The following is a 22,623-nucleotide window of genomic DNA, read 5'->3' as shown; positions in this document are numbered from 1 at the left end:
TAAATTGATCTGCAAAGGGAAAAAAAGGATATTCATGTGTACATTATAACATTTATCTATGCATATAGTTTTTATGCCAAAATATGTTATTTGATGTTAAAAAAGCATCTGGAAAGAAAAAAAAAAACTTAAGCTGATCAGAAAGCAGTTGTGCACTGAACTTAAAGTGAAATTCACCTTTTTCCTTGTCCATCCTGTGCCTGGAAGGAAGGCCATGACTAATACGCACAGTAGTTCTCCTGACCCAGGGAAACCAAAATACACACTGCTGAAAATAAGTAGCCCAGAGGACCCCAACACAAGGAATGCTTTCATCCACACAAGAGTGCCCTATAGGAGAAAAAAAGTTAATTAGCAAAATTATTTCAAATAACTGATTTTTAATTATTGATTTTTCTATAATATGAATTTACAGGGAAATAAAAATACCTACATCTGCCTGCATAAACGCATGATGTAACATTTACCTTCTTTTCCTTAACAAAGGCAGAATGAGTGTATCTACAAATGTAAATTCCTTTTCAGGAACACCAATTATCTTCCTCATATTGTTATGATGCCGAACAGGTTTCAGTGCACCTTCCAGACAAGATGGACTAGAAGGAAAGGCCTGGCAACCTACTTCCAAAAATCAGCCTAGGAAAACCCAGGGAGTGTTTCATTCTGTTGTGCCTTGGGTCACCATGAGCTGGAGACAGACTCAACATCAGCTACCAACAACAACAGTAAACAATTCATAATTTCACAGGGTTGAATAGCAGAAAAAAGTACACAAGCTTTGGATGCAGACAGACCCAGGTTAAAATTCTAGCTCTTTTACATGATTGGCATGTATGCAGTGGCTGCATTACTTAATCTCTCCAAGCTTTGTTTCCTCATCCACAAAACTGGTATAAAAACATTTACATCTTAGGGGTTTTGTGAAGGTTAAAGATATTATATCTCCACTATCTTCTTGCTCTCTGTTCGCTCTTTAATTTGGTGCTCCTGTGGTTTTTCTTTCTAAATCCTTGACTAGCAAGAAGTTGTAGGAGGCTATAGATTGAGACTAGTTTTTTTTAAGTCCAACAACTGTGTTTCTTTCTCCCTTTATGTTCCTCTGCTCAGCCTTTTAAACATTTTGATCACTTTAAGACGCAGGTTTTTAAAAGTGCTTGATTGGATTTGGAGTCAAGCAGGCTCTGGAGCTGGATGACCTGAGTTCAATCCCAGCTCCACTGCTTTCTAGGTATGTGATCTTGTTCAAGTTACTTATCCTCTCAATTTCTTCATCAGTAAAATGGTCATACTCATAGTAACCTCATCATGGGTTATACAGATTTCAGTGATGATAGAAATATTCTATACTTGCACTATCCAGTACAATAGCCACTAGCCACTGTGGCTATTGACATGCAACTGAGGAACTGATATTTCTTTTTTGATTTTTAAAGATTTATTGGTAAAAGGTCTGCAAGTGTTTTCACAATTGTATGTATACTTAATATTAGGGAAAAAAAATCAAAATAATTTAGAGTGTGGATAAGAAAATATTCACCTGAATCAAAATATTTTAGGTTCCTTAATGTTCAACAATTAGCTGATAAGCTACTTTGCACATGACTTTCAGGATCAAATACTTTTGAGGTTATAATAGTTTTTTTTGTTTTGTTTTCAACAATAAAAGTCTAATGATAGATCAATTCCAAATCTTGTATAATTAATTTAAATTGTGTGGTAATTCCTGTCATTAGACAGACTTCTTAGAACTTAGGATGAGGAAGAGAATTAATTTTATTAATTTAAATAGCTACATGTAGCTAGTGGCTACAATGTTGGACAGCGTAGCACTAAATAATGACTTTAAAGTACTTACCACATGGGTTTTTTGGGTTAGGTGAAAAAGTCAGCTATAATTTTTTCTTAATAATAAAAATATTAAAGAAATGCGTTCTCTTTATTTTTCTTCTATAGACAATTTTAGAGTTTTTTGGAGAAAGAGTGCAATAAAAATTTAGTCAACATATATTCTGATAATGGAAATGTTAATTTTCTTAACTAAAATTCTACTTTAACTGAATTTTTGATGAACTCCATTCAAAATGCACTGAAATCTGAAAATAACACGAATTTTTATGGAAAGAAAAATTTCTATATGTTTCTCTATCCTAAGAGAATTAGGAGGCTAAAAGGAAACAAAACCGTTGTATCTCGTTGAGAAAGCATTGTGTGCAGTGAAGAACTTTAATATTCTTGGCAAGAAATGTTGGACTACGTTACAAGGAAACGTTGAAGCCTATCTGATAGTATTAGAAGCTAAAGTATTTTGATACTAACAAAAGAGACCAAAAAAAAAAAAAGCCATTACATAGCTTGATTTAGTCAAATATAATAATAAAAAAAAAACTGGCAAACCTTATTTTTTAATTTGTTTTACTGTGACATTTAAAGTGTACAGTATATAAATTAGAGAAAAATGTTTGGACTGCATTAAATATCTTACACATTTAATCCTCTTCATAAATCTCATGGATGGCACTGAGACAGCAGTAAGCAACTTTAACTGCCGGGCTATTTTCTAAACCATGACTTTCACACGTGGCTTTGATGGAAGTATTCCAGAGTGTTTTTAATAACATTTTAGAGCATGACTGTCCCACAGATTATTTCTTTCACCTGGGCACTGCTTAGAGAGTGAATAAAAAATCCAAGAAGAGATCCAGTTGCCACACCGATTACCACCTGCAAAACTCCTCCGAGGACATTAACAATTGTGGAGTCTGAAAAAGACAGAAAAAGACAAACTTCAGACAGAATTCTTAATCCTTAAGTACTCAAACTTTACTTCTACAATTATTGGAATGAAGCATCTAATTACATATGAGGAAATTTATAGACCCTCTACATTCTTAAATATATGTAACTTAAAGTGTTTGGTAAAAAGAGCCTATCTTATAAGATTTGGGTTTTTTTTTTTTTATCTTTTAAGAAAAGTATGCATACAATTGGAGACAAATTATGAAACAGGCTAAGATATGATCTGTGCAGTTTTTTACGCATTTACTTCAATACAAATTTAAAGGGCCTAAGAAAATGTGAAAGAGGAAATTCATAATTAAAACCTAATCTGCTCTATTGCATTATATGCAGAGGCCGAGCGACTTAGAGAGATCTAGCTAAGCTTTCAAATTATTGTTTAAGAGCCTGGTTTTTAATCATAAGTGTGCATTGGTTTTAGTATCTCCGATATGTATAGACTGCAGTAACCTAAGAATCTGGAAATAAAAGTCAAAAACCTCTTCTTACTGTAATGAGTTCAAGGCACTCATTCCTTCTCAAATGTTTACTCTAAAAGTAAATCTGAAAAGAAATGACTTTTGAAATTGCTCTTAGAAGAGTTTTTATTTGTTGATTCACTTCTTTGAAAGAGGTAAGTAGAACTTACATTCTTCCCCACAGCATAAGAGGATTTAGGAAACTCTAATGGATAATCTTTGCTAGAACATTGTGAAGAAAACTGTATTAAAATTACTCCATACATAAAGCCCCTCTTCACACGCTGTTCTAAGGAAAAATGTACTCAGTAACTAGTTATTTCTTGTTATTGCAGCAACTGCCTCATGTAGTATTATTTTTGTTTAGCTAGGACAATTGTCTGCCAGGTAACGGTATAACTGTCAAAAGCATCTCTCTGTGATACTAGCACAACACTCAACCTATGACAGTAAATAATTTACTATAAATGTGTAGAAACTAGCTAATTTGTTTCAATCTCTGGTATATTAAAGTTGTTTAAAAAAGATGAAAAAAGGTTTCTTGGCTCTCATCCCTGGAAATTTCAGTAAGTCTGGCAGGGCCTGGGAGCCACATTTTAAAGAAGCATCTAAGTCCTCCTGATCCAGAAGGTCTATGGGCCACACCGGGAGGGAGCGGGAGAGGGAGGAGTGGGATCTTATCAGAGTCAATTAGGAAGGTTCTTCAGACTATCCAGACCTTCTCTTTCTATCGCCACCCCCACACCCTCCACAACTCTGGATTGTAAAAACCCCAGCCCTGACACTCCCCACCTCTCTTCTCTCCCCTCCCCCGCCCCCGTTATTCTAATGTAAACATTGTTGCTCTAAAGCAGTAGTTCTTAATCTTGACTGCACTGGTTTCCATTCTCAGTTTCTGAGTGAATTGGTTTAAGGAAGTCCCTGGGTGGTGCAAACAGTTAACTCACTCAGCTGCTAATAAAAAGGTGGAAGTTTAAGTACACCTGAAGGCACCTCAGAAGAAAGGCCTGGTGATCTACTTCTGAAAAATCAGCCATTGAAAACCCTATGGAGCACTAGATATTCTACTCTGCGAGGGGTTGCCATGAGTTGGAATCAACTTGAGGGTAACTGGTTTGCCGGTTGGTTTAGGGCCCCTATATGAGTATTCTTTAAAACTTCCCAAGTATTTCTAACGTGAGAATGATTGGTTTAAAGGTATGTACCAGGAAAGCAGTGAGAAAATAAGTTTGGAAAGGTACAGTAGAGTTAAAATAAGGACAAGAGTGTACAACTGACCTAACAGGTAAAAGGGGTCCTCACTGGTTCTTGAGGAGATAACAGGAGGTAACGCTATGAAAACAATGTTGTGAGAAAATTAACTTGCCAGTATACACAGCAGGCACTGTAAGGCAGGAATGGGCTGGAAGGCAGACCCTGGGACAGTGTGAAGAGGTCATGCTCTGGTAACTGTCATAAATTATATGTAATCATAAAACGGGATGATAACTATAGGAGTTGGAGAAACTGAGAATGCATGGCTTTCCAAGAAAGTTCCCACATAATAATGTGAGGCTAAGGTTTTTTTTTTAAGTTTAGGCTACAATTACACTTTGTCAATAGTATAGGTTAAAAATCTTCTCTCTCAATCTTAGAAGGTAAGATTAAGAAATGCCAAAGGATAATAAAAACCCCAAAACCAAATTCATTGGCTCAGAGTCGATTCCAACTCATCTCGACCATACAGGTCAGGGTAGAACTGCCCCATCAGGTTTCTAAGGCTGTAATCTTTACTGATGCAGATTGCCACATCTTTCTACTGTAGAGTGGCTGCTGGGTTTAAACCACTGACCTTTAGGTTAGTAGCCAAGTGCTTAACCACCGCACCATCAGGACTCCTTAAAGGGTAATAAGGTGTTAAATAACAGCGTGTGAAAAAATGTCTTAAATTCCTCTTCTATTATTACATAAAACAAGATACGTCCATATCAGGCACAAATTAAGTATTTCTTATGTGCAAGAATCAGTAAAATCCATTGAAACCATTTCTATCACTACCGATGAAATGCTAAAGATGAGGGGACAGAAACTGTCCGTCTTTTAAAGCGTTCTGTTTCTTCTGCTTGGATGGCTCTGTCACTCGTGCTCATTGAAAAAAATCTACTCATCCTTCATGTTGTCTCCAAGATTAAACTTTCCCAGATCCCTCCACGCAGAAGCTGTTCTCCTCCTTCTTGAAACTTCACTACTTTGTACCCCCTTATTGCACTTCTTGCAGACTCTGGAACAGCCAATCTCCAGAGACAGGAAGGGAGTAAAGTTACGTACTGGTCCTTCTGGGTACAGAACTCCTGGAGTTGTTTTCTCTACTTTTATTTTGACTTTATCAATTATCAAGCAAATATGCTAGGCTTATAACATTTTAATCTATGTCTCTAGAGTGCAAGAGAACAGTATGTTGTGAACTGCCTAGTTTACCTGTGGAAAATGCTATGAACAGGCACATGTTAAAGCCAGTGATGGCTAGAAGGTCGTCAAAGCTGCCAGCAGCCATGAGTAAGGTTGGGACACCTGTTTTAACACCATAGTCTTCTTCCTGCAAACGTAGTGTTGAAGGCACCACAACAGCTGGAGATACGGCACCTAAAACAAAACTAAGCAGGCAGCACTTTAAACATTTCTGATAGTATCTTAATATCTTTTTTTTTTTTTTTAATTATAATAACCTCTACTTGTTTGGAGGCTACCCTTTGTAGACTTTTACCTACAGTCTTTCAAATGGCAGACAAGTGCCAAAGCAGAAACTCATACACACAAATTCCACAGAACACTGTTTTTTGTTTTTGTTTTTAATTACTGTACTTTAGATGAAGGTTTATAGAACAAACTAGCTTTTCACTAAACAATTAGCACACATATTGTTTTCTGACATTTGTTACCAACCCCATGACATGTCACCACTCTCCCTTCTCGACCTTGGATTCCCTATTACCAGCTTTCCTGTCCCCTCCTGCCTTCTAGTCCTTGCCCCTGGGCTGGTGTGCCCCTTTAGTCTTGTTTTATTTTATGGGCCTGTCTAATCTTTGGCTGAAGGGTGAACCTCAGGAGTGACTTCATTACTGAGCTAAAAGGGTGTCTGGGGGCCACACTTTCGGGGCACAAAACACTGCTTTTTAAAGTGTGGCCATAGATAACGTCCAATAGAAATGCTTAGATTGCCTTAAAATATATATATATATGATATACATACGTGTATGTATGTGTATATATATACACACACACACATATGTATGTATCAAACCAAACCAAACCCATTGCCATCAAGTAGATTCTGACTCATAGTGACCTTATAGGACAGAATAGAGCTGCCCCACAGGGTTTCCAAGGAACGGCTGGTAGATTCGAACTGCTGACCTTTGAGTTAGCAGCTCTTAACCACTGCGCCACCAGGGCTATATATATGATTTATTTATTATTTTGTGAGTGGTATAGAAGATCCGTACCTGGGTGGTGCAAGTGGTTAATGCGCTTAGCTGTCAACTGAAAACTGGAGGTTCAAGTTCATACAGAGGAGCCTCAAAAGAAAGGTCTGGAGATCTACTTCTCAAAAACCAGCCATTGAAAACCCTCTGGAGCACATTTCTTTTTTTTTTAATTTTTACTGTGCTTTAAGTGAAAGTTTACAAATCAAGTCAGTCTCTCATACAAAAACTTATATATACCTTGCTATATACTCCTAATTCCTCTCCCCCTAATGAGACAGCACACTCCTTCCCTCCACTCTCTATTTTTGTGTCCACTCAGCTAGCTTCTGATCCCTTCTGCTCTCTCATACCCCCTCTTGGAGCACATTTCTACTCTGACATACATGGGGTTGCCATGAGTCAGAATCGATTCGATGGCAACTGGTGAATAGAAGACCTCATGGGGCTAAGCCCCAGAAATCTGCCTTTTTCTTAAACTAAACATTCATGCTATGAGGTTTGGAAGCCAGTGACACTATCAGGACTTGGTATGTAATGTAAGAAAACAGATTAGGAGGAGGAGGTTGTGATGACAATGATAATAACAGAAGCTGCAGCAGTAACGGCAAGGAGCATTTTACATGCCAAACGCTATTTTAAGTACTTTACATGTGTTAACTAATTTGATTCTCAAAACAACCCTATGAGGTAGACTTAATCATAATCATAATCATCATTTTACAAACAAGGATCGAGGTCCAGAGAAATTGGTAATTTGCCAAAAGTCACATGGTAGAAAGTCACAGATTTGGGATCTGAACCCAGGCAGTATAGCGCCAGAGTCTAAACCATGACAAGTGAGAACTTCTCATTTTTTACCTACGTAACTAAAACCATGTATTACAGAGCCGACTCCAACTCAAGGCCACCTAATATGGGTGTCACAGTAGAACTATGCTCCACAGAATGCAAAATGGTACAACCATTCTGGAAAATGATATGGCGCTTCCTTAGAAAGCTAGAAATAGAAATACCATATGATCCAGCAATCCTACTCCTAGGAATATATCCTAGAGAAATAAGAGCCATCACACAAATAGACATATGCACACTCATGTTCACTGCAGCATTGTTCACAATAGCAGAAAGACGCCAAAAACCTAGGTGCTCGTCAACAGATGAATGAATGAACAAACTATGGTACATACACACAATGGAGTACTATGCAATGATAAAGAACAATGATGAATCTGGGAAGCATCTCACAACATGGATGAATCTGGTGGGGATTATGCTGAGTGAAATAAATCAATCACAAAAGGGCAAATATTGTATGAGACTGCTACTATAAAAACTCATGAAAAGGTTTACACACAAAAAGAAACAATCTTTGATGGTTACGAGGGAGGGGAGGAGTGGGGATGGAAACACACTAAATAGACATGTCATAACTTTGGTGAAGGGTAAGACAGTACACAATACCGGGGATGCCAGTACAACTTGTATAGGGCAGGGTCATCGAAGCTCCATAGTCACATCCAAACTCCCTGAGGCAGTGAATTACTTCCTGGGCATAGGGCCGTGGGGACCATGGTCTTGGGGAACTTCTAGCTCAATTGGCATAACATAGTTTATAAAGAAAATGTTCTACATTCTACTCTGGAGAGTAGCGTCTGAGGTCTTAAAAGCTTGTGAGCAGCCATTTAAGATACTCCATTGGTCTTACCCTGTCTGGAGCAAGGGAGAATGAAGAAAACCAAAGACACAAGGGAAAGATTAGTCCAAAGGACTACTGGACAGCAACTACCACACTTTCCGCCAGACTGAGTCCAGCACAACTAGATGGTGCCCGGCTACCACCGCCGACCACTCTGACAGGGATCACAATAAAGGGTCTCAGGCAGAACTGGAGAAAAATGTAGAATAAAATTCTAACTCACAAAAAAAGACCAGACTTACTGGCCTGACAAAGACTGGAGAAACCCCAAGAGTTTGTAAAGCTGTCGGCCAGGGCTTCCCCCGGCTCCACTGCAGTTTCCCAAACCAAGGTTTCTGGCTGCGGCTTGGCCGGGCCACGCCGTAGCCCTAACCTCGGTTTGTATTTGGCACTGGAATCCCGTGCATACATGAACCAGGATCTTGGCACACATGCACAACCTAAAGAGCTGTGGCCCTGAAGTTGACCCCAAACCTGAACTTTGCCGAAGAGGAAGATGTTCTTCGGCACACAGCTACATTCGAGCCCATTTGAAAAGCAAAGGGTCCCTTCCTTTGCTACAGACTCAGCACCTGGATCTCCAAATATGGAAATAGGAGGGATCAGGGTGGCTGATTTTGGGTGCCAATCCCTGTCCCTTGGGGACTGGAGGGCATAAAAGCTCCAAGCTCCCCTGTGGTGGGGATCTCATGGTCTTTTGGCTGCTAGGCCCCACGTTGGTCCTTGTTTGCACAAACAATAAACTTCCACTTTCTGTTTCCCTTGCAACTGGTGGTATGACTCCATCTTATTTCGATCGGCTAACAGAACAGGACAAAAACCCTTGTTTGGTTACAGATTTTGGTGACTCTGTTGGAACCCAAGGACTCTGAAACATGCATGGTGAGTATCTGAACCCCAGCAACCCCTTAAGGCGTGCCCTTACCTCATCTGGTCTGTAAGGAGTGTCAGGTGGCCACCGCGATCCCCGCCCCAGGAAAAGTCCACCAGGTCCCCGCCACAGCTGGGAACAGAAATTGGACGGAAAAGGCCTCCAAATTCAGATAATCAGAAATTGGTTAAGCACTGCCCTCTGAACCAGGTTGTTCTACTGGTCATTTGAGGGAGGGTACAGTACCCCCACAGGCCAGGCAACAAAGAGGGTGGCAACAGCGCAGTCCTAGGACCAGACCCCATCTGAGACAAAATGAGGGAAGTGGGAGGTTGTGGCCCTGGGGCCCAACCTCAGCCTAGCTGGGGTACCTTGCCCCATCTGACACCAAGGGCATCAGTTTACCCCGCTATCAGCGATGGTTGGGGAGGTTGAGGCAGGATTAAGAAATCTGCAGGTCTGAGCCATAAGAGGGACTGAAGCCCTGCCAAGATTGTCCTTGTTACTCCGGAGGTCGCCCCACCATTGGCGACGATCTTTGTCCATCTGTGACCACCCAAGGCTAATCAGCAGTTGATAGAGGGTATTTAAGCCCCTCCAGAGTGGCCCAACACTGGTGACAATCTTTCTTTCTGAACACCCGCTTCTTTTCTTTCCCTTTCTTTCTATCTCTGCTCTCTGACAGCAGAAGATGGATAATTTAGTTTATGGTCATTGATTTTGGTTAAGTTCTGATTTTGGTTTTGGTTCAGGCTTTGGTTTTGGTTTTGTTCAGGGTCCTGGGAACGTCCTTCTTGTATTGATATTCTTTGTCTGTCTGTTGGGCATTCCTCTAGGTTGGGGGGCGTCCTTCTGTCTGAACGCATTGGAACCAGTGTTGTCTGTCCCCGTGTCTTCGCCTGAGTATGTAGGTGTAAGAACGTGGATAATACTAAAAGCATTTCAAAGCATTCACCCTTAAGGTGTACTTCAAAGAACTGGGATAAATTTGGTTGTGATTGTGGGAAAAAGAGAAAGCCCACCACGTCGACCCCAGGGCTAATGATGAACAGCCCTTACAATTGCAGCAGCATGCGGCTCTCCTCCAGGACCTGTACCAGGGGAGAAGGGGTGAAGAATTAACCAAGGATGGCAGTTCGGATGTTCTGGGAATTTTCCCTTGTCATCTTCACCCCTTGCTATCGAGGGACAAATGTGGCCCTGGGTGTCACAAAGCCAGAACAGAGCCAACAGGGAGGGCTAGCCCTTGGCCAGTATCCGCTCCACCAAACAACTCCAGCAGTGAATAGATGTCAGGTTACTTTTAGCATAGCAGACCTGATTAACTGGAAGAGTAACACCTCAGGATGTCATGAGAAACCAAGGAAATTGTAAGAGCTATTTACTGCCATCTTTAAGTCTTTTGATCCCACCTGGACAGACTGTCAATCTCTCTTAAGCACCCTCCTCCCCTCAGAAGAGGGGTGGGTGGTCTTAGACAAGGCCCAAGAGGAAGCCCAGAGGTGACATGATGCTCAACCAACCAGAGATGCAGTCAAGACATCTTCTCCCTTCAAGACCCCCGCTGGGAACATAATTGCACGGCAGGCTCATCCACTATCGGGACTGTTTTTTTGGAGGGCCTTAGGGGTGCAATGCCTGAGCTCTTAAATTGGAGTAGGGTATATGAAATTAAACAGTGTAAAGATGAGGATCCTGCAGCTTTCCTAGATTGGGATCCAGAGGATCCAGCAAAAGCTCACGTGGTCAATAGTATTTTTATAAGACAGTTTTTAGTGTGCCCTGGACACTGGGAACAGATTTCACAAAATAGAGGGGGTGAGTAACTATGAGTATTGAACACCTAGTCAGGTTGCCATTCAAGGTCTATAACAACAGAGAAGACAAAGGCAGGAAGCACCAGGTTGCCCTACCAGCAGCAGCTGTGCATACTAGGCCCCCTGAGGGGAGATCTGTGGACCCCAGTGAGGCCTGACCCCAACCCCTTCTGGGAAAGAGCCAGTGTAATTATTGTAAGCACGAGGGCCACTGGAAGAGAGAGTGGCCCAAGTGAAAGAGCAAGCACCAAGTAATTCAACACCATTCCTCTCTGGTTGATAATCCCAGCCCATTGGCTTAATCTATTGCCGCTCCAGATATGGCCACTCTATCCCTACTCTGTTCCTGGGAGACTCTGTCCACTGTGACTGTTTCTGGACAGTGGGCCTGGTCCATACCAGCTGTTCAGATCCACAAGATCAACCTTTAGCAGACGCCGGTTTAGAAATCTTCATAAGTGGGAGTAGCTTGGTCGAGGATGGCCGACAGACAGCAGACTACACAGTTGTCAGCCACACTGAGGTCCTCGAGACAAACGCTCTCTTAAATGGAACCTCAGCCCAAAAAGCCAAGCTGGTTGCGGTGACCCAGGCCTTGTGTTTGGCCAAGTCCAAATGGGTGACCATTTATATAGATTCAGAGTACGTGTTGTCAGTTTTACATGTATATGGGACTTTGTGGAAGCAAAGGGAGCTTATAAATTGGGCCAATAAAGAAATCGAACACAGTCAACAGATTTTGCAACTCCTTGAGCCAGTGTCACTCCCCACTGCTCTGGCAGTGGTACACTGCAAAGGACATCAACAGGAAGATACAGTAGTGGTCCAAGACCACCAAAGGGCCGATTTAGAGGCCAAGCAGGTGGCTAGAACTGTGACCCCAGTAGTAGTGACTGATTCTAGCTTGCCACAAGCTACCGAAGACCTTTATAAGGCCCATTCATGATAGTTGCAGAAATAGGGGCCAGGCAGGGAAGAAACAACTGAAGAGACTTAGAGAAGTAAAAGGGTAGAAAGCAAGAATGAAGAGATAATGGAAAGAGAAGAAGAAAAGGAGGAAAAGAAGTAGAATAGCGAGAGAAGGAAGTAGACAGGTAGGAAGAAAGGGAAAGATGGCTCCAGGCTGGAACATCTTGGGTGTCCAGCAAAAACCTAAACGTAAACATATTTATTCTGCTACTGGATCAGGTTTTAGAGACTTGTGTGCAGCAGGCTCTGCACCACCTGTCACTCTGTATGGTCTCTCGCAGTATTAAAGACTACTATTTACAAAAAAAAAAAAAGGCAAAAAGATCTCGGCAATGTCAGAGGGGACCAAGTACCAGGAATATGTTCCAGGAGATTGCAGGGAAAAAGGTGAACCAGACTATTGAAGTCCACCAGGCCAAGCCTTGCAAGGAGACCTAATTAACATGGGCTAAGACCCTCCCCTTGGCTCTGTTCAGGACTAGTGTTACACCTCAAACCTAACTGAAGGTAAAACCTTTTGAGCTTATGTACAGGTGTCCACTCCATTGTAATTTGTGGGAGGGCTTAATTTAACTTAAAGGGAGCATGGATCCACCACTCTCGCACCAAGCCAGCTCCTACTCACGGTATCAACCAACAAACCCTGCAGAACAGTAAGAATTGGCAGAACAGTGATAATTGACAGACTCAGGTTTCAGAGGATTCAAAGTGATAGACAACTGTGCCAACTGACTGTCATCCCCTGGTGATTGTGCAGGTTGTTTTGGTCTTCTGGATAATAATAGATTTCTCGCTCTGTAAGATCTGGTGCTTGATTCCCTCTGAGCTCAATGACTAACTATTGACTAGCTCTATTCATGGCTCTGTTCATGTTTACCACCTATATGTGGCCTTATATCCTGCTTGTGTATTTCCTATGTCTCTCGGGGGAGAGGCAGGGCCCCAAGAATGGCAGGGTAATTATCTCATAAGCACCTCAAATGCTCTCCATTTAAAAGATCACTGGGTCTGTTTCACTCCCCCTACCAGAACTAAAGACTATATAGAAGCAGTCCTGGTCACCAATTACACCCAGGTGCCCCCATCTACTAAAAACACCACTAGATTTCCCACACAATGGGTCTCTCTCTGGGCCCATCTTTCATTCACTCCCGTATATGGGATTAACGTTTCCTGGGTTGAAAACCATACCCTATCTGTTCACCGCCCATTGACCAAGAGTTTAATTCCTCTAATTACAATAGGGACTTAGTCCAGCAAACTATCTGGAGTCTCACCAACCCTGATGTTAAAGTCTCAGACAACTGGAGTGAGATAACTTGTCTCCAGACTAAACTGACCAACTAAGTCTGTTGCACAGGGGCATCTACTGAGGGAAGGCAGCCAGGAATTTCCCAAGAACTTTTTGTTTGCTCCTTGACAATTGCTTGCCTGACCACATGAGGCCTACCCCCCAGACACACTCAATTACCTCCAAAGCACATTGACAATGCCACAGAAAAGAATACCAAAGCCCCACGTGCTGAATTTATCGACCTGAACTTTATGTTTCCCTAGCCCCAAACTTACAGAGCAATGCTTAGCTCAAGCTGGCTAATGCCACCCTCAATAACTGCACCATTACGAAATCTTTATGTGCTCCCAATGGATATATCTGGATATGTGGATCTGGCTCATATCCAAACAGCAGCAGCTCAGCTCACCAGTATCCAGATTTTGGGTGGGCAATACCTTGCATCGACCCTGTCATGACCGCCAGTCAATGCTCCCTAAGATTTTCATCGCCCTTGGGCACCAGTGTCCACATATTCCAGGTCTCTAACCAAACCTCAAGTTATAGATGAAAGACAGCATTAGGTTTAATTCTGGCTGGGGCAGGTGTAGCAGTAGGACTCCTGACACCTTGGTGAGAATTTGCCTATCCTGAAGCCACCCTTCGTTATTTGACCCTATCCATAGAAAGTACTGCACAATCCACAGCTCGAGACGTCAAAGATCAAAAAAGAGCATTGACTCTCTGGCGACAGCGGTCTTAGACCATTGCATACCTCTGGACTATTTGCTAGCTGTACAAGAGGGTGATTGAGCAGTAACCAACACCTTTTGCTGCATTTACATTAACACCTCCAGAGATGTGGAGGTAAACGTGAAAAAGATTTATGAGAAAGCTAAGTGGCTAGACAAGTTCATCCAAGGCCCAACTTCACAAGATGTCTGGATATAATAAAGGCAGCAATCCCAAGCCTAACATGGTTTCTTCCTCTTCTAGGACCCTCGGTCATGGTCATTCTGCTACTTGTATTAGGACTTTGTATGTTTAACCTTTTAGTAAGTTCATGTCCTCCAGACTTCAGAAGTTCCACCTGATGCTGCGACAGGGGTATCAACTTATGATCCCCCAGAGGTTCCAGCTAGAGCCCAGTTCTACGCCAACACCCTGGCCAGCAGGAAGAAGCTACAGAAGATGAGATCTTCAGCCCTAAACCCTTTTTAAGATTAAAAGAAACATGTTAGGGGGGGATGGAAGCCATCGCCAAGGCTTTCCCTGCTTCGCCAGTTTCCCCCCTCCCTCACAGCCTGCCAAGCCACAGTTTCTGGCTACAGCTTGGCCCAGCCGCGCCACAACCCTAACTGCAGTTTGAATTTGGCGTTGGAATCCCACACATGCATAAACCAGGATCTTGGTGTATGCACAGGACCTAAAGAGCTGTGGCCCCAAGGTTGACCCCAGACCTGAACTTCCCTGGAAAAGATGTTCTCTGGCATACAGCTGTTTCTGAGCCCATTTGAAAAGCAAAGGGCTCCTTACTTTGCTACATGGCTCAGCACCTGGATCTCCAAATAAGGGCATAGGAGGGATCAGGGTGTGGGATTTTGAGGGCAAATCCCTGCCCCTTGGGGACTTAAGGGCATAAAAGCTCCAAGTTCTCTTGAGGCAAGGAGCTCATGGTCTTTTGGCTGCTAGGCCTCATGTTGCTCCTTGTTGTGCAAACAATAAATTTCCACTTTCTCCTTCCCTTGCAACTGGTGATGTGGCACCCATCTTATTGCTAGCAGCTGATAGGACAAGAACCCTCCTTTGGTTACATGCGGACTCCAAACACCCTTTTAGCTCAGTAATGAAGTCACTCTTGAGGTTCACACTTCAGCCAGAGATTAGACAGGTCCATAAAACAAAATGAAACTAAAGGGGCCACAAACCCAGGGGCAAGGACTTGAACACAGGAAGGGTCAGGAAAGCTGGTGATTCAGGACCAAGGTTGAGAAGGGAGAGTGCTGACCTGTCATGGGGTTGGTAACGAATGTCACAAAACAATATGTGTACTAACTGTTTAATGAGAAGCTAGTTTGTTCTATAAACCTTCATCTAAAGATTAGAAAAAAGAAACAATTGTGCTCCACTGGGTTTTCAATCACTGATTTTTCAGAAGTAGAGTGCCAGAACTTTGTTTGAGGCACCTGTGGGTGGACTGGAATCTCAAACCTTTCATTTGGCAGCTAAGCTTAACCATTTGCACCACCGAGGGACACTTCTTACCTCCTTATTAGGACTGAATATTAAGTGCTTTGCTATTTATTTACTTCTCATAGTTCTTAATCATGAGAAGTAAGGACTGACAACAGGAAGAAGAGACAGCAGAACTACCAAATCACAACAGTCTGGTGACAAGGAAGGAGGAAAACAGTCCTAGGTGTTGATGACTGTTGATGTGTTTATTATCCTTTGTACAGACTTAAGGTGAGATCCTGTATCTCTCTCATCAGCATGGAACCAGGGGTAGGTAAAAGACCATTACTTCTTCAATTAGCTTAAAGTTAGAGCCTATAGAAACATATACTATATTTTAAAGTTAAGGTATTTAGATTATGCTGGAAAGTCTATGTTGTATTTTCTGATGTCCTTAAGTAAATGCTAATATGCATTCTCTTGTATGGAATCATAGAAAGGCCTAAAATCTGTGCATGTTTTCATATGGACAAAGAAAAATCATTACCCCAGTAAAAATCCCCATCGCCATGGTAAACCCATCAGGAAGTGGGCAAGAAGAGCAGAAGCGCATGCCTCCACAAGACAAGGACCCATGGATAGTCTCATGCAGACACCCTTCAACCTCTTCAGGGCCTGAAATATAAAGATAGACACACTAAAATAATTCTCTAAAGACATGCAGAGAAGATAGACTTGAGGTATGAGATAATCTTAAATTTTTTCTTCAGCATTCAGACCATGTATAAGTCAACATAAACCTTCCAGGTAATGAGTTTTATTTAGCAAACACTTCAGTATTCTGTTTCAGAGTTAATTTATTTAGACCTCAAGGCCACACTGAGATAGGTAGCATTTTCCAGATGTCCTCCAGTAAGAAGGCACAAGGTAATTTGCTCAAGGTCATGAAATTGGCAAGTGGTAGAGCCAGGTTTTCAACTTAGGCAAGCAGCTGACAGAGTCTGTGCTCATAATCCCCACACTAGCTGACTTAACCCTCTCAGTACTAGCTTTATTTATCATCTGTGGCCCTATAATGAGGCTAGGGCGAAAAGCCTCATTTGGTTCATGATAGCCCCAAGAACACTTATTCCTGCATTCATAACATACATGGAAAACAAAACAAAACTAAAACATGAGTCTCATTTTATACACTAGGAAGTCTTCTGAGCCAGAATACTTAACCCTAAGCATGTACATAGGGCTTTAAAAAAAAAAAAAAATTTTTTTTTTTTTTTTACACACCAAAAATAAGAAGTCTTCTCCCTCACTGACTGTAGTTTATAACTAAGACCTGTATCTCTGTCAGAGAGAAAGGGAGCCTTTATTCTTGGTGCTGTCCCCACTTCACTTTCTCCAAGAAAGCACAGGAATATGTTCTGAGGTCTTGTGAAGCATAAGGTACTAGCTACACAACAGTCCTGTATGAAATAACTGCTACTTCCTCCTTAAGATTGTCATGCAAAGTGCCCACATCCATTCTGTAAAGCTCAGTGATTATAAACACTTGCAGTATTGGAGGAGTAAAATTCCTATTCAGTAATTAGAAATCCCCACCTCATACCTGTGAATCCACTTCAAGGCCGGCATGAACCAGTGAGATAGACAGGGCTACGCTTCTCAAAATGGAAGACCATTTGTGTTCAATCTGTACATTATCACTGACGACCGAGATATTCCTGATGAGAAACCCAGCAAGCAGCATACCTTGAACGGAGAAGTCAAACAGCTCTTGTTGTTAGTTTCCAAACACAGAAAATATTTCTCAGCACATTAGATGTGAAAGAGACGACTATACAATCCTAGGAACCACTTCCTTTTTGCTTAGTCCTTGGATAAAATGAAGATTTTGAGAAATTTAAGTAATACAATAAATTAGAGGTACAAAGAAAAGATTTTGATAAACAGATTAAAAAGACAAATTAGGATAGTTAATATCCCCCAAAATACCTGAACCTAAAAAGTGAGAAAGAGAATGCAGCATTTGGAAAGACTGTGGTCAAATTCTAAATACAAAATTTTTATTGCAATTTTCAATTCAGTCATTCCTTTGGGTACAAACAGCAAACAGTTCCTGAAATTATGTGCTATGTCAGGTTACCTGAAATATCAACAAATACTTACATGGGTTCCATTTTACCTTCGAATCAGATAATCTAAAAATGCCTAACCTACTTTGCTTCTAAGCAAAGGCTTTGGTGAATTATGATGGGATGGACACCACTGCCCTTTCATGTCAGCTGGTGACTTCTTTCATTCATCCATTCAACATTCACCAAATGCTTTCAGTATTTTAGACACTACGTCCGCTGGTCTCGTGGTTCCTGCTGATCGCACCAGTGCCGACGTTTTTCTGCTTCTCCACTCCGCTGCCCTTGTTGACATTCTCTCCATTAGCTCAGTATTATAGCCCTTGATCATTATTACAGCTCTTTTATTTGAGTCTTGGAGGTCCTCAGTGCAGGGACCCTGGGTCCCAAGTTCGTGCCCCTCTCCAAGCTCTTGTAAATCAGGAGGTCTCCAAGAAATCTCTGTGAGATTGACTGCTTATATAGGAAAACTTGTCAATTTCAAGGTGTGGTTGTCCTCACAGGATGGTAAACTAATTCTATTAGGTGGATTACAAGACACTTAGGCAGACAGCAAGCCGACCAATCCTTGCAAGCTGCTTAGATGGACAGCAAACAGATCAATCACCTGGCCAACTGCAGCTCGACCAATCATTTTGGAAGAATTGCAAACCATGCCAGAAAGGCTGCATAAAAGAAACCCATTACACCACAGTTGCAGTGCTTAAGGAATTACTGAATCAAGATGTTAATCATCAAGGCTGATAATATAAGAGAAAAAGAGATGATTATTACCCATGAATCCCCTGTGAAGTAGCCTTGTTAAAAAAAAAAAAATATATATATATATATATATATATATACACACATTTTAGGCTTTGCAGGCCATACAAAAACAAATCTTCTCATCAACAATAAATTTATGTAAAAGGGACAGAGGAACATGGTAAATGCCACCACTGGGATATAATCAGCAAAATTTAGACTCTGTAAAATACAGTACAAAAGCAGTTTTTTTTTTCTTCAATAATGATCTGCTTTAAAATAACTTGGGAGTAGCTGAAACAAGGTTGCCTACATATTGATAATTTTTGCCGACTTAAAAAATTTCTGTAACACAAATTTTTAGAGAAAATAACACTCCTCTATCAGAGACAGTGTTCAACCAAGGGAGAGGTCACCATGGGCTGAGAGGCAGGAAGGGGACACCTGCCAAAGCAAAACCAGGCCATTGGGAAGGGAAAAGTGTCTCAGGGAAATTGTTTCACATTCATTTCAGAAACAAACAAAAATGCCCCCTCATCACCCGTCCCTGGCAATTATTTCGATAAACTCTTAAAAATATAGAACAGGCAATCATCACACGTATTCTGTGTCTTAATATGCGTTTTCTTCATGGATTCACATAATGTTCTGCCCTTGGACACTGGTCTTAATATCATAAAAAAGGTAAGCTTTCTCTATCACAAGTGTAATACTATACAAAGCAACATAAGATATATCATGTATGTACTTTTCACAATACTTTCAGTTATTTGGGGAGATTTTATGTGATCAACGCAAAGCTTTTTCTCTTTGCAGTGTGGTACCTGTTACTTGTTGCAACAATAGACTTGTCTTGGTAAAGAGAAGTTAAGGAGTAAAGAACATTTCCATAGAGTCTAGAACACTGGTCTTCAGTTTTAGCTACGTATTATAATATTAGCATCATCTGGCAGAGCTTTTAAAATTCTACCCAGGCTGTACTCCATACTAATGAATTAAAAATTTCTGGGGGTGGGACCTATGCATCAGCATTTAAAAAAACTCCCGAGATGACCCCCATGTGCAGCCAGACTTGAGAACTAATAATCTTTCTACTTAGAGCGTGGTCTTGGAGTTTATCATAAATGCAGAATCTCAGGCCCCATCTCAGACCTGTTTAATTAGAACCTACATTTTAACACAACCCCAAGGTCATTCCTATGTACGATAAAGTTTGAGAAGCATTGTTACAGATGCAGGGGTCAGCAAACGTTTACTGTAAAGGGCCAGATAAAAGGCTTTGAGGGCCATCAGTCTCTGTTACAAGTTCAAAACTCTGCTGTTATAGTGCAAAAGCAGCCACACATAATATGTAAACAAATGAGCCTTGATGTGTTCCAATAAAACTGTACTGACAAAAAAACAGGTGGCTTGTCAACCCCTGATTTATAGTAGACAGGCTTAATTGGAAATAACTCATTTTAACAATAATTCAATTTATAATACTGCTGTTGTGTACTGTCATGTTGACTCAGACTTGTAGTGAGCCTATATAGGACAGAGTAGAACTGCCCCTATAGGACAGAGTAAACTGCCCCACAGGGTTACCTAGGCTGTAATCTTTATGGGAGAAGATTGCCAGGTCTTTTCTCCTGTGGAGCTGCTGGTGGGTTCCAACCTCCCACCTTTCAGTTACCAGTTGAGCACTTAACCATTGTGCCACCAGGGCTCCCTATAAACAACTTTAGGGAACAAAAAATAACCATGAGAAGAAAAATAGTTAAGTGAAACAACTTCAGTTTACATAAAACTTAAAAATATATTGAGAAATAGTTCATAGTAAGATTTAAATAATTCTACTCCTTTTTTTACATTTAGCTTCAGCTGCTGACCACAAATTCAAAGCAAGTAATTTTGGTCTAAGATAACAACTCTGACTTTCCTCACTAGCATAAGCTAACACACACACACAAACAAAAAAAAAACAACTTTTAGTTTGGGGAATGTGTGCAAATATGTATGTACGTGTAAAACGTAAGTGGTTTTTGAAAAAAACTTAGTGAATAGTAAATCTGTTAGAAAAGAACACAAAACACTTTTTGTGATAAATTTAAAGTGGTAAACTGAAAAATTTTGTAATTAATGGCATTTTAAAAAGAAATATAAAAGGCATAATAGCTAGTTTTAAGAGTAATTTGCATGTATGTCCTGGGTGGGCATCCTCACTGCCTCTGGAAGCACACTTCTGTCTAATTTTTAAGACCATGATATTATATTTTAAATATACCCAGAGGAGTCCTATTAAATGCTTAACAACCAGCTCTCCAAAACTGTATGGGCCTTTACATTTGTACATAAGTTTATTATACATTTTAATAATATAAAAGATACATTGTGCAGCACACAATTCACAAATATACAATACTCTTTACTGTAAATTCTATGTAGCCAATGGATTCTAATAGGATGCTCTCACTGATTTTTGTTGAACTGAACTCAGAACCAACGACTGTTGCAGTTCAACCGTGACTTGACAAAATCAGGTGACAAATAATGCTTGAATACTCTCTGGTTCAGCAAAGAAGTCACTCACATCACTGATGAACAAGTGTAGCTTCACCATGACTGTTAGTTGGTATTTTTGGTTATGTGACAGCATAAGATGAAAATGGAACAAGATACGTGTCAGAACTTCACTCATTTGTCAATGAAGTGAGTGACTTCTTTGCCAAATCAGAAATTAGTTTTTGAATTCTAGAAGAAAATATCCTCAATTTTTTTGTGCTATTCACAAGGAAAAGGCTACAGACATGACACACTTTTAAGTTTAATCTGAATTATTAATGTTTTCTCCATAACATTTTCAATCTAGACAATTGACAAAACAATCACGAAAGCAATGTATCAATCCTGATTTGTGGCATTTTCTGACTCTGTGGTATAGATACTCCCAACGTGGCTGATTTTAAGCCACTAACATGGTGTCACCGAATGTGGAGCTGGGAAGAGGCACAGCAACACACCACCATAGAGTGTTTCTGCCATTAAGATACAACAGACACAAATAGTCTTAAGGGCACAGAGAAGGCGAAAATGCAGTAAAATCATTAGGAAGTGATGAATTTTGAGTATTTACTGCTCTTTAATATAAATTATTTAATTTTAAGTTTATATAATCTAATATTTTAAAATAGAATGTTTAACAACGGGCTCACAAAATTCCTCAAAATTTAATATTGGTTTTTGCAAGCTGGTACAAATTGGTTCTAGCACACCAAATGCGCTTTTATTCACACAAAACTTCCCAAACTACTATTTAAAAAACTTGATTTATTCTGAAGGAAAGACAACGTGGTTAGCACTTACCAAGAAGAGGAGGCAGCCGAGGCAATGTAGGTAACTTAATGAGCCTGAACAGTTGACCTCCAATGAAGGCACAAAAGAACAGGATTATGATTTCAAATTGGTTTCCTCCAAGGAGAATTCCATCACTGATAACTGACCAAACTACCATCCACAGAAGAACAACCATGACAGCTGAAATAAACCAGGAAAACTAGTTTCTATCAATAAATTATCATATGCAGACTTTAATATCTTTTAAAAATTTTTTTCTTAAATAAGTATTAAGTAGTAAGTAATGAATGTATTAGTAGCTAAAGAAACTACCAATATTTAGAAAATTGTATATTAAAACATTCTCATTTCTTTCAAGAAACAATTCTTTCAGGTCTCAAGATATGGGTCTTACTATATTGCATTTTATTCTTTTTTTTTTTTTTTTGGTGAAAGCTTACAGAGCAAATTAGTTTCTCATTAAGCAGTTAGTACACAAATTGTTTTGTGATATTGGTTGCCAACCCGGTGATGTGTCAACACTCTTCCCTTCTCCACCCCAGGTTCCATGATTCCATTTGTCCAGGTTTCCTGTCCCTTCCTGCCTTCTCACTTTGCTTTTGGGCTGGTGTGTCATTAGTTTCGTATACATGACTGACTATAATACATTTTAATTTACTGCATTTAGATGCTTGCTTTCAAGTCTTAGAATAACAGCTGTATTTCCTGTTATTCTCAACTATATATTTTGACCCTCTAATTTGACTATAAATTCTTTAATTGCATGAACTGGCTTCAATTTTTCTTCCAACATCTAGTTTAGTGCTCTTCAATCAAAATGGTCTTAATAATGCTTGTTCACGAACTCTAAGATTTATATTTATATATACACATATATATTTATATATACACAATT

At 40.4% G+C, this 22,623-nt stretch overlaps 1 protein-coding gene across 1 annotated transcript in view; it reads right to left on the bottom strand.

Moving 5' to 3' along the window:
* LOC100663888 (sodium/hydrogen exchanger 9B2-like) overlaps positions 1-22,623 on the bottom strand; it is a 62,873-nt gene that overhangs the window by 29,075 nt on the left and 11,175 nt on the right. Inside the window, exons 3-7 of the mRNA XM_064286300.1 lie at positions 17,123-17,265; positions 16,067-16,194; positions 5,712-5,887; positions 2,656-2,759; positions 178-330 (exon numbers count right to left, since the gene is read on the bottom strand). Coding sequence (XP_064142370.1) covers positions 178-330; positions 2,656-2,759; positions 5,712-5,887; positions 16,067-16,194; positions 17,123-17,265 — 704 coding nt within the window. The remainder of the gene's footprint in view (positions 1-177; positions 331-2,655; positions 2,760-5,711; positions 5,888-16,066; positions 16,195-17,122; positions 17,266-22,623) is intronic.

The sequence above is a fragment of the Loxodonta africana genome, chromosome 5, assembly GCF_030014295.1.
Source record: "Loxodonta africana isolate mLoxAfr1 chromosome 5, mLoxAfr1.hap2, whole genome shotgun sequence".
NCBI classification, from domain to species: Eukaryota; Metazoa; Chordata; class Mammalia; order Proboscidea; family Elephantidae; genus Loxodonta; species Loxodonta africana.
This window is presented reverse-complemented; position numbering and strand designations above follow the sequence as displayed.